This window comes from Malaclemys terrapin, chromosome 9 (genome assembly GCF_027887155.1).
Source record: "Malaclemys terrapin pileata isolate rMalTer1 chromosome 9, rMalTer1.hap1, whole genome shotgun sequence".
In the NCBI taxonomy this organism is placed as follows: Eukaryota; Metazoa; Chordata; order Testudines; family Emydidae; genus Malaclemys; species Malaclemys terrapin.
In genome coordinates, this window is record NC_071513.1 from 49,893,564 (window position 1) to 49,905,840 (window position 12,277).

The 12,277-nt window shown below is 42.8% G+C and overlaps 1 protein-coding gene across 7 annotated transcripts in view; it reads left to right on the forward strand.

Annotated features, from left to right (window-relative positions):
• Window positions 1-12,277, forward strand: part of FARP2 (FERM, ARH/RhoGEF and pleckstrin domain protein 2) — a 197,296-nt gene that overhangs the window by 123,184 nt on the left and 61,835 nt on the right. For 6 of the 7 annotated variants that reach the window (XR_008446209.1, XM_054039877.1, XM_054039879.1 and 3 more), the window contains exons 12-13: window positions 4,264-4,321; window positions 4,956-5,211. Coding sequence is in view for 6 of the 7 variants with exons in the window: in XM_054039877.1 (XP_053895852.1) it covers window positions 4,264-4,321; window positions 4,956-5,211 (314 nt within the window). In the remaining variant the exon portion in view is untranslated. Of the gene's footprint in view, window positions 1-4,263; window positions 4,322-4,955; window positions 6,115-12,277 lie in introns of all 7 variants that reach the window. The other variant, XM_054039883.1, reaches the window with a different exon arrangement.

Genomic DNA, 12,277 nt, shown 5'->3' on the forward strand with positions numbered 1-12,277 from the left:
ATTCACAAATATTTCATGTGCTTGCTGTACCTTCCTTTAGTCATTGCTGAAAGGGGGATATAACATAGAATCATAGAATATCAGGGTTGGAAGGGACCTCAGGAGGTCATCTAGTCCAACCCCCTGCTCAAAGAAGGACCAATCCCCAACTAAATCATCCCAGCCAGGGCTTTGTCAAGCCTGACCTTAAAAACCTCCAAGGAAGGAGATTCCACCACCTCCCTAGGTAACCTATTCCAGTGCTTCACCACCCTCCTAGTGAAAACGTTTTTCCTAATATCCAACCTAAACCTCCCCCACTGCAACTTGAGACCATTACTCCTCGTTCTATCATCTGGTACCACTGAGAACAGTCTAGATCCATCCTCTTTGGAACCCCCTTTCAGGTAGTTGAAAGCAGCTATCAACCCCCCCACACACACACATTCTTCTCTTCTGCAGACTAAACAATCCCAGTTCCTTCAGCCTCTCCTCATAAGTCATGTGCTCCAGCCCCCTAATCATTTTTGTTGCCCTCCGCTGGACTCTCTCCAATTTGTCCACATCCTTTCTGTAGTGGGGGGCCCAAAACTGGACACACTACTCCAGATGACGCCTCACCAATGCTGAATAGAGGGGAATGATCACATCCCTCGATCTGCTGGCAGTGCCCCTACTTACACAGCCCAAAATGCTGTTAGCCTTCTTGGCAAAAGGGGCACATGGTTGACTAATATCCAGCTTCTTGTCCATTGTAACCCCTAGGTCCTTTTCTGTAGAACTGCTGCCTAGCCATCAAGTCCCTAGTCTGTAGCAGTGTATGGGATTCTTCCGTCCTAAGTGCAGAACTCTGCACTTGTCCTTGTTGAACCTCATCCGATTTCTTTTGGCCCAATCTTCTAATTTGTCTAGGTCCCTCTGTATCCTATCCCTACCCTCCAACGTATCTACCACTCCTCTCAGTTTAGTGTCATCTGCAAACTTGCTGAGGGTGCAGTCCACACCATTCTCCAGATCATTAATGAAGATATTGAACAAAACCGGCCCCAGGACTGACCCTTGGGGCACTCCGCCTGATACCAGCTGCCAACTAGACACGGAGCCATTGATCACTACCCGTTGAGCCCGGCGATCTAGCCAGCTTTCTATCCACCTTATAGTCCATTCCTCCAGCCCATACTTCTTTAACTTGCTGGCAAGAATACTGTGGGAGACTGTATCAAAAGCTTTGCTAAAGTCAAGGAATAACACATCCACTGCTTTCCCCTCATCCACAAGGCCAGTTGTCTTGTCATAGAAGGCAATTAGGTTAGTCAGGCATGACTTGCCCTTGGTGAATCCATGCTCACTGTTTCTGACCACTTTCCTCTCCTCTAAGTTCTTCAGAATTGATTCCTTGAGGACCTGCTCCATGATTTTTCCAGGGACTGAGGTGAGGCTGACTGGCCTGTAGTTCCCCAGATCCTCCTCCTTCCCTTTTTTAAAGATGGGCACTACATTAGCCTTTTTCTAGTCATCCGGGACCTCCCCCGATCGCCATGAGTTTTCAAAGATAATGGCCAATGGCTCTGCAATCGCATCTGCCAACTCCTTTAGCACCCTCAGATGCAGCGCATCTGGCCCCATGGACTTGTGCTCGTCCAGCTTTTCTAAATAGTCCCGAATCACTTTTCTCCACAGAGGGCTGGTCACCTCCTCCCCATGCTGTGCTGCCCAGTACAGTACTCTGGGAGCTGACCTTGTTCGTGAAGACAGAGGCAAAAAAAGCACTGAGTACATTAACTTTTTCCACATCCTCCCTCATTCAGTAAGGGGCCTAACCTTTCCGTGACTTTCTTCTTGTTGCTAAACATACCTGATGTTACTCATAACATCTCTTGCTAGCTGCAACTCCAAGTGTGATTTGGCCTTCCTGATTTCACTCTTGTATGCCTGAGCAATATTTTTATACTCCTCCCTGGTCATTTGTCCAATCTTCCAATTCTTGTAAGCTTCTTTTTTGTGTTTAAGATCAGCAAGGATTTTATTGTTAAGCCAAGCTGGTCGCCTGCCCTATTTACTATTCTTTCTACACGTTGGGATGGTTTGTTCCTGTAACCTCAATAAGGATTCTTTAAAATACAGCCAGCTCTCCTGGACTCCTTTGCTCTTCATGTTATTCTCCCCGGGGGTTCCTGCCCATCAGTTCCCTGCGGGAGTCAAAGTCTGCTTTTCTGAAGTCCAGGGTCCGTATTCTGCTGCTCTCCTTTCTTCCTTGTATCAGGATCCTGAACTGGACCATCTCATGATCACTGTCTCCCAGGTTCCCATCCACTTTTGCTTCCCCTACTAATTCTTCCCTGTTTGTGAGCAGCAGGTCAAGACGAGCTCTGCCCCTAGTTGGTTCCTCCAGCGCTTGCACCAGGAAATTGTCCCCTATGCTTTCCAAAAACTTCCTGGATTGTCTTTGCACAGCTGTATTGCTGTCCCAGCAGATATCAGGATGATTGAAGTCTCCCATGAGTTCCAGGGCCTGTGATCTAGTAACTTCTGTTAGTTGCCTGAAAGCCTTGTCCACCTCATCCCCCTGGTCCGGTGGTCTATACCAGACTACCACCATGACATCACCCTTGTTGCTCACACTTCTAAACTAAATCCAGAGACTCTCAGGTTTTTCTGCAGTTTCATACCGGAGCTCTGAGCAGTCATACTGTTCTCTTACATACAATGCAACTCCCCCACCTTTTCTGCCCTGTCTGTCCTTCCTGACACTACTCCAGTCACGTGAGTTATGTGCCAGGACTTCCAGTTCTCCCTGCTTGTTTCCCAGGCTTCTTGCATTTGTGTATAGGCACTTAAGATAACTTACCGATCATCCCGCTTTCTCAGCATGAGACAGGAGTCCTTCCCTCTTGCGCTCTCCTGCTCGTGCTTCCTCCCGGTATCCCATTTCCCTACTTACCTCAGGGCTTTGGTCTGCTTCCCCCGGTGAACCTAGTTTAAAGCCCTCCTCACTAGGCTAGCCAGCCTGCTTGCAGAGATGCTCTTCCCTCTCTTCGTTAGGTGAAGGCCTTCTCTGCCTAGCACTCCTCCTTCTTGGAACACCATCCCATGGTCAAAGAATCCAAAGCCTTCTCTCCAATACCACCTGCATAGCCATTTGTTGACTTCCATGATTTGACGGTCTTTACCTGGGCCTTTTCCATCCACAGGGAGGATGGATGAAAACACCACTTGTGCCTCAAACTCCTTTATCCTTCTTCCCAGAGCCATGTAGTCTGCAATGATCCACTCAGTATCATTGGTGCCCATGTGGAGAAGCAGGAAAGGGTAGTGATCCAAGGGCTTGATAAATCTTGGCAGTCTCTCCGTCACATTGTGAATCCTAGCTCCTGGCAAGGAGCAGACCTCTCGGTTTTCCTGTTTGGGGCGGCAGATAGATGACTCAGTCCCCCTGAGGAGGGAGTCCCCGACCACCGCCACCCGTCTCCTTCTCTTGGGAGCAGTAGTCATGGGACCCCCATCCCTAGGACAGTGCATCTCATGCCTTCCAGTCGGTGGAGTCTCCTTCTGCTCCCTTCCCTCAGATGTATCATCTAGTCCACTCTCTGAATTAGTACCTGTGGAGAGAACATGAAAACGGTTGCTCACCTGTATCTGCATTGCTGGTACATGGACGCTCCTCTCTCTTCTTCTGGAGGTCACATGCTGCCAAATTCTTCACCGTCCTTCTGTCCCAGCTGCGCAGCCTGCTCTGATTCTTCAGAATGTTGTGCCCGTAGAAGCATATCCTGACATCTGTCCAGGAAATCTTCATTTTCTCTTATGCAACGCAGGGTCAATACTCCAGATCTCGAACCTTCTCTTCCAATATGGAGACCAGCTTGCACTTTGTAAAGACAAAGTCGCTTCTGTCCTGTGGAAGAAAGACAAACATGGCACATCCTGTGCAGGTAACAGCTGAACGCTCACCAGCTCCATATTTCCTTCCTTCTAAGAGCTTCCTCAGCTGTTGCAGTAACTACTCAGAGAAGCCTGCAAGATGAAAGCCTCAGGGCGCTCTCCCCAGGCAAACTCCCTCTGTTAGCCTCCGCTGTTTGCCACTCAGCTGGTCCGCTGCTGACTGCCTTTCTATAACAGTCAGGCCCACTCAAGGCCCACCTGGATCAAAGCACTCCCAATTCACACTTTTCAAACATCTTTTTACTCTTTTGCATGGGTGGGTAGAATGAGTGAGATTGGGTAGGGGGAGGAGAAAGGCTGATTGATTTCTTAGTTCCTCACAGCATACTCTCTCTCTTTCAGGAGGGGCAGCAAAGCTAGAGTGTCTGCTCATACTTCGAACACAGATGTGCCAAAACAGGTTAGTCCTGCACCATTCTAAATATTATGTTCAGTAAGACTGACAGCCAGCTTTCCAATTTGGCAGTGTAGGGAAAGTTGATTACGTTGTCTTGTTGATCCAGAATCATTTTCACTGTTTGATCTTCATGCTGTGCATAATTTTTTTTCCTGTGGTACTAATTTTAATGGGTACTGCAGGTAGGTTGAAGTGACTCACATGGCTCATCTTTCACACTTCACATAGTTTAAAAGAAATTTTCATACTTATTCCTTGAGATACTCAATCCTGTTCATGTGTCTCAGATCAAATGTCTCTGTCATACAAGCAAAAGGAGTTGTGCTGAAGCAAGCACTTCACAAAATATTTAGGGTCAAGTCCTGAATTCCCTCCAATACCCTTGTGTGTATTTCCTTGTCCGCTCTGTTAGCGGAGGGTTTAAAAATGATGGGAGTAATTTGATAACTGATCATGAGAAGTTGTAAAAGGTGAGTTTTTATCTTTCTGGAGATTTTGGTCTTTTTCTGTATATAAAGCTGTATTTGCAGAAAATCTTTCTAGTACACACTTTTACTGAGTCAGATATCAGAGGTAGTATTTTTTCTATGTATGATAAATACACTTTTTTACCTATTCTATTTTTTTTCCACTTCAGAGTGTCTCATTTACTGAGGGCTTAGGTGCTCCTGGGTCCCATGCCTCAGTATCTGCCTCCTTCCATTCAGTTTATACATCATCCACTACCACTACTGACCTGCCCATCTGTACAGAGACGAATCATTCCTTCTTGGACCCCAGAGCACCGTATATGAGGCGTCCAACAGCGGAAAAGAGTATTGCAACACCAACTGAAGAAACTGGGAAGAAAGCGACACAGCAGCCAGGATCTCCCATACTCCAATCATTCCAAGGTGTTGGGTTTTGTAATGTTGTAGGAAACTGCAGCCCCACTTATACTGGTGTTGAGAGTAGTTGTGGTTTAGATCTAGAAATAGAGAAGGGTAACAAAGAGAGCAAGGTTATCTGTAAAAATGACAATGATGAGGATGACTTTACCACAGGTGTTTTTATTGCTGATAAAAAGCATCAGTATTGCGGTAGGGGTGACCCTCTTTTCACATTGACGAATTCCCAGCTGCAGGTTTCAGAAGAATTTATTGATGATGACCCAACAGAAATCTCCTTTTTTGCTGGGGGATCTGAAGCATTTTCATATGTGTACAGTGGCTTAGACCAAATAGGGTCTGATTTATCTAGGCATGCATCAGATTCAACTAAACTAACTAAGGATATTCTTCAGCAAAGTATGTTGTCTTCTCAGTCAAGCCCTGACAGATACTCCACAGAAGCAGTAGATATGAACATGGAAGATGAGTTTGAATTTGAAGAAGGGAGTGATTTCAATGGCAATGAGAGACCATCAGATACATCGGAATTGTTTGAGGTTAAAGCACAAGCAAGCAGAATGCAAAGCCTTTTGAGTCCTTCTGAAACCAGTTCACTCATAAACAACCGTTCTGAAAGCAGTTCCCTCAATAATTTGCCACTGAATGGTACATCATCCTTTCACACGTATAGCTCTGCTAATCATTCTGAAGCTAGTTCTATGGTTAACTTCCCAGCCTACTCAGTTCGCTCTGAATCCAGCTCAGCCTTTCAGTTCACTGACATCATTGACCAGTTGGAGCAGCTGAGCTATCCACTTACCACTACAGAAGACTCTACCAGTACAGATACAGACTCCTGGGATTCAGAAAGTGCAACTCCAATGGATGTAAACCACTTCTTCAGCAACCCCTTTGCTCAGGCAACTGGCGAGAACTTCACTTTTGATTTTCAGAATAATTTAAAGAATCTTGCCCAAGAAGATCAAACAGGAAAAATGCACATCAATAATTGATTGGTAGTTTGAAGTTTGAGGTATCCAGCTATGCTGCTCGAACTAGGTTTCAATTCAGAGGTATAATTTAAATAATTTTTGAGGTGGAAAACTATTTTATTTCAGTGGCTGGATTTTAATTTGCATAATATAGTTGATTTCTGTTTCTCTGCTCCTCTTTATTTTCCCTTGAAGTATCCCAGCTTTGTTATTGCATTATATTGAAATGTGTGTCCAGAAAGTCTATAACCAGCTGTGATTTATGCAAAATGCCAAATTTAAAAAACTTCAGAAAGGCTAATATTGTCAGTTGGGCCAACCAGAATTAAGAAAAATTATAGTCCTATTATACCTTACTTTCTCGGAAACCTGTTTTTATGTCAGATTTAGTCTGGTGTGCACTTCCTCCGACATCAGCACGAGATGCTGCTGCTTGTAGGTCAGTTGTTAACAGACCACATCCAATACGTAGGTTGTGATCCTGCAATGCAGTAAGAGTCTGTGCTGTTTCTTGAGACAAAGATGGACAATCTGTGAATCAACTGTGAAGATAATTCTTAAAATGTCAAGTTTATGCAACAAAAATCTGGCATACACCTCAAAGAATCAAAATCTTAGATGGCAATTTAGAAGAGGAGCATGTGTACAGTAGCAAATGCATGCTGAGCATCATCTGATCTACCCCTGAAGAGGATTGTTGAACAGTCCAGCAATGAACAAATTCCCTGCTGTTTTGCCGCTGTTTGAAGGGAGACACATAGATTATAAAGGCACTTAACTCCTTATTGAACTTTCTCATCTTCTTTGTCTTAATTTAATCAATTACACTGCCGAAAAATGGCTGCAACTTAATTTAATTAAGGCATATAAAACTTGCTTGGTCTGGGAGAAATGCTAAAAGATAAATCAGGCAACAGCTGTCTTTAATTTAAACTCTGCACTGTATTCATCAGAACGCTATTGAAATAAGATGGCTCCTGTCAGGGAAATAAAGACTTGGTGTAAAGTTTAAAAAAGAAAAAGGAAAAAAAGTGAATACCATCAGCCACTGTTTTATCTTCACTGCTTTCATAGGCATTTTTAGATAGGTGACTTTATGTAACATGATTCATAGTGAAGGTGTAATTGAAAAGGTGTAAATATAGATTTCAGTGATTATATCCATTGTACTGATTCATTAAATTAGTGATGGTGGAGGTTATCAAACTTACTTGCTCTCAGTCCACCTAATAGATATTCTTGGTGGGGGCTGGAATTCTGAGATGCAAGATTTTGAGGGCCTTGTGCAAGAAGCAAGTTTAAAATAAAAAATATCCCTGTAGCAGGTTTGGGGTCAAAAGCATCCCCTCTTGAGGCAATTTGGTTTACGTTCCGTGTGGTCCAGATTCTGAACCTGCCTTTCCTAAAAGGGGTAACATTGCAATATCACTTAATTGGATTCCCTCTAAAATAAACAGGTGCATAAATTAGCATAATTAATTTGTTCATACTGTGTGCTTTCCATTAATGTTTATATGCTGTTTCCTGGGTAAAGGACTGATGTATTGAAAAGGAACCTTCATACTTGGTAGGCCACTTAAAAATCTCTTAAGGAATCCTGAGGAAACATTACAAGGAAAGTTCTTTCAATGTGCAATAAAACTTAATGGGGTGATTGTCCCTCATTCACTTATTTTTTTTTCTTGTTTGTAGTCTATTCTAACTATTCCTTCTACAGACATGATCATTCCTTAAAGCAGGGCTGGCCAACCTGTGGCTCCAGAGCCACAATCGGCTCTTCAGAAGTTAATATGTGGCTCCTTGTATAGGCACCGACTCCAGGGCTGGAATTACAGGCGCCAACTTTCCAATGTGCCGGGGGGTGCTCGCTGCTCAACCCCTGGCTCTATCACAGGCCTTACCCCCAGTCCGCCCCTTCCTGCCCCCTCCCCTGAGCCTGCCATGCCCTTGCTCAACCTCCCCCCCCCACCCCCGAGCCTCCTGTAGGCCATGAAACTGCTGATGGGGTGGGAGGGGGAGGCGCTGATAGATGGGGCTGCTGGTGGGTGGAAGGCGCTGGGAGCAGGTCGGGAGAGCTTATGAGGGGCTGCTGATGTATTACTGTGGCTCTTTGGCAATGTACATTGGTAAATTCTGGCTCCTTCTCAGGCTCAGGTTGGCTACCCCTGCCTTAAAGTATTCAGTATGTGTACTCATTCTACGCATTGTGCTTGAGTGGAATCCCTATTGTTGCACTAGGAAGTGTCCGAAGTTTGCATTTGCTGACTGGCATTAGAAAATCAAAGCATACCTATAATACCATATGGTGAAGTATTAGCTGTGCCATTTTTCAAGTGTTTGTGGCTGTTCTGTTTCTTTAAATGGCAGTTCTCTCTCTCTCTCTCTCTCTCTCTCTCTCCCCCCCCCCCCCCAATATGGTAATCATTTTGCCTCTTGTTGACTTGATTTCTATTTGTGGAAATGTCAGAAATGTGGAATATGGCATTGGTAAATAGGCAGCTGGAGGAGACAAACTTTTTGTTGTTTGGCTATCCCACCAAGCTGGTACTGGTCATGCTATAATTAGTTTATTTTTCCATTATGTAACTTGAAAAAGGCTTTAATTGGAGAATTCTCTTTTAGGGGGATGGAGAGTGGGAGGCAAGTCTTTGGATAGTAATATGGGCAGGGACAATTTCTGATTCTTTTGAAAAACTCCAAGATATTAAAGGTTAAAAATTGCCTTTTGTCTATATGTAGGACTTTGTTACAAGGGCTTTCCTAAGGATTGACTGAGTCTAATGTGTTTTTAAACCCCCCCCCGCCCCAAAGTTCTACTCCAAATTCTCTTTATAATCTTATATGGAAGCTTACTAATATTTTTTTCTTGAGATGTAGTTAGTCTTAAGGTAGTTGTAAACTTTTCTACCCCTATCTGCACTTTGCAATCCTGTGTATCTTTTAATGGCAATTACAAACCCCAGGGCTTTTTTTAAAACCAAAAGGTAATGCTTTAATTTAAACTCATGCTTCGTTCTTGAAAGATACCATAATGACTGGATTCCAGCTCTTGATTCTTTGGCTTCTAGCATGAGACAGGTAGGCAATTTTTGGCAAAAAATATTTAATCCATTCAAAGAATATTTTTAGTGAAGCATAACAGCAGGTAAGTCATTTTTACTTCCACAGCATCGGACTCCATTTTCTTTCTGAAGACAGGGGTTGGGAATATTCTGATAAGGACATGCTGATCAAAACCACACAAGCAGAACTAAAAGGCAGCATCCAGCTGCTAAGATAGCACACTAGAGTGAGCAACAGGTATTTCTCCTTTTACATTCTCCTCCAGAAAGGGATATGGGAGACAGAATGGGGAAGCACTCTTCTAATGCTGACCTAAATACCATAAGGGGGCTAGGTAACCAAAACTTAAGTGTTGGCTAGCAGACTGATGGAGGGACTTCAAATCCCTGTGCTATTGGTGGGGGGAGAGGGAGATGTTTCTCTTATGGTTTTTATAATGCCATCCATCATCCTAGTATCTGAATGCCTCCATGTAAAATCAATTAGCAGTACAAAGTCCCAAATTAATTTTATTATCTCTGGTTCTTCCCCCCCCCCCCTTTTTTTTTTTTTTTTTTTTTTTAAGAGTATACAAACTTGGCTTGGGGTAGGGTTGTGTGTTTATTTGTTTAATTTTAGTTGGTTTTGTGTGTTGTTTTGGGGCAGGTAGAAAGGGGATGCTAGTGTTGTAGTGTCTTGTTGTGACAGGCTTTGTCAAAGAAGAATGTTTTGTAGCATTTCCTACAGATGGTCAGACTTCAGATTCACTTAATCTTGCTGATCTATTCCCAGAGGGGAGAGAGCCTCTCAGAAGCATCCTCATGGGTGGTGCAAAGATACAGTCCTCTTCTAGAGAGATTATTGGATTCAGTGCCTTTCCTCAGTCGAGGTGTCAGTTCTAGCATAGGCCACTGTTGCTACCTAGCTTTTTCCCTGGCAGCAGTCACAGCATCCTGCCACACCTACTCCTCTCCCCACGGAAGTGTCTCTGGTTGGACCAGCCCAGGACGAAGGTGAGAAGGCAGGCTCTCAGTTCTCCACTTAGGCTGTTTTACCTTGCTAGTACAGTTTGTGATGTGGTGCAATGTATATTTCAATACCTAAGCATAACATCCTAAATTAAGAAAACGCTAGCAGACTTTCAATTTTGTTTTCAGTTTTTCACAACTTCAGTATTATTAAATAATAGTTGTCAATACTGAATATTTTTAATTTGAGGATAATTGTTTAAAGAAAGTTAACAGTGTGCTACTCAATTTTAAAAGGAGGTGCTGGATACTTACATAGAGAACTGTATTTTTTGGAGTGGAAGGAGAACCTGAGTATGAAAATAAGTTATGGGCACCATGTTACACATGGATTGGGGTGCTGTGGGGCCGGGGGAGGAATTACATGGGAAACTTTAGAAGATGGTCCTTGTGGAGTCTCCTATGCAAGTTCCCCTGAACAGGGAGGATTTCAGAAAAGAATACAAGACTCATTTGTTCAGATTTGGGCAGTGGCAAGCCAAAGACTAGCAGCCTTTCCATGGTACTTCCTGGCAGCATCACTTCTGAGGATGATTTCTGACCTCATGAACGGAAGGCATGGAAGGGATTTAATGCTGGTCGGCCATCATTAACATCTGCGCAGGTTTCACCTCAAATAGGCCAATAGCCAAGAAGAACATGATCTGAAAAACAGCTATTCACCCACACATATTCCAGTATACTATTCTACCCCACATTCCGTATCCTCATACTTGCACAGCCTTCATTAAGTGAAGAGGGAGCATGCCATAGAAACACTGCTCTCCTTCCTCTGAGAGATTTGAGGCCATTCATCCCTTCTGCCTCTGAACTCCCCTACATGGCATGGGACCCTACTTTAGCAACTGCTAAATGTTTAATCAGGTATTTGTGTATATATACAAATGCATTTATAGAATAGACATATACAATAGTGATTCTTCACCACTGTAGCTATAGCCTAGTAATGGATTTAGGTCTAGAGATAAGGTATTTGACTGCACTTCACAGTGCAACAGAAAGCCATTTAAAAATGCATTGCAGGGCTTAGAGTTCCATAAAATAATCTGTACCTATATTTCTCTGTATGTATATTTACACCCACTCATCACTTAAGAATATATTTTTCACCAAATGTCATAGAATCAGAATATCAGGGTTGGAAGAGACCTCAGGAGGTCATCTAGTCCAACCCCCTGCTCAAAGCAGGACCAATACCCAACTAAATAATCTGATCCCCAGCTAAATCATCCGAAGCGTGTCAAGCACCAAAAGAGAGCCTTTTAGTCTTGGTATGTATAGTTACTGAAGTCCATTTGATTTACAAAACACAGGTCACAGAACATTCTGTGAACAAACAGCCATCCAGTTAAGCCTTGGTAAAGTTTACTACATTTGTATTAGCATGTTGTGGTGTATACTTTGTAATTTTAAAATAATCATGAGTCATTAAAGTAACATTTTGTCTATTTCCCAGAAATACTCATATTTTATCATTCATAGAGAGTAGGAAATATATTGATTTTCTATCACGTTTCACTTAAGAGCCCAGTAAGGTTACTGGATAAAACAAGTATTGAACTCCCTTATCCTGTGGTATTAGGTAGTGGTAGTGTTTTTTTTGTTTATTGCAAATCTTGATAAGATTGTGGAAAAACAGTAACAAAAAAAAATCCTGTTAATTATTATAATGTTGTTTTGGTGCAAACCTGTTGGTAAGTCATTCTTATTATTGTCATTTTGCAAAGGGTGCTCAGCCTTAATTATTAGATATTAATGGACCAAATAGGTATATAGTGCAATTTTCAGTGCAAACTCTCATAGTCGTCATCTGCACTGTAGCCATTTTAACACTGAACTCATCACAAATGCTATGTGTATATGTATGAGTATACATATATACTAAATATATGGATATTGTGAGATTTTTACAGCTCCAAATGTATATCACAAAGTGCATTTAATTCACTTACCTCTCTGTGGGTTATTAGAAGATTAATCCATTGAGCCAAGAATAACTTAATGGGTTTTGAATCTGGAGTGCTTCTC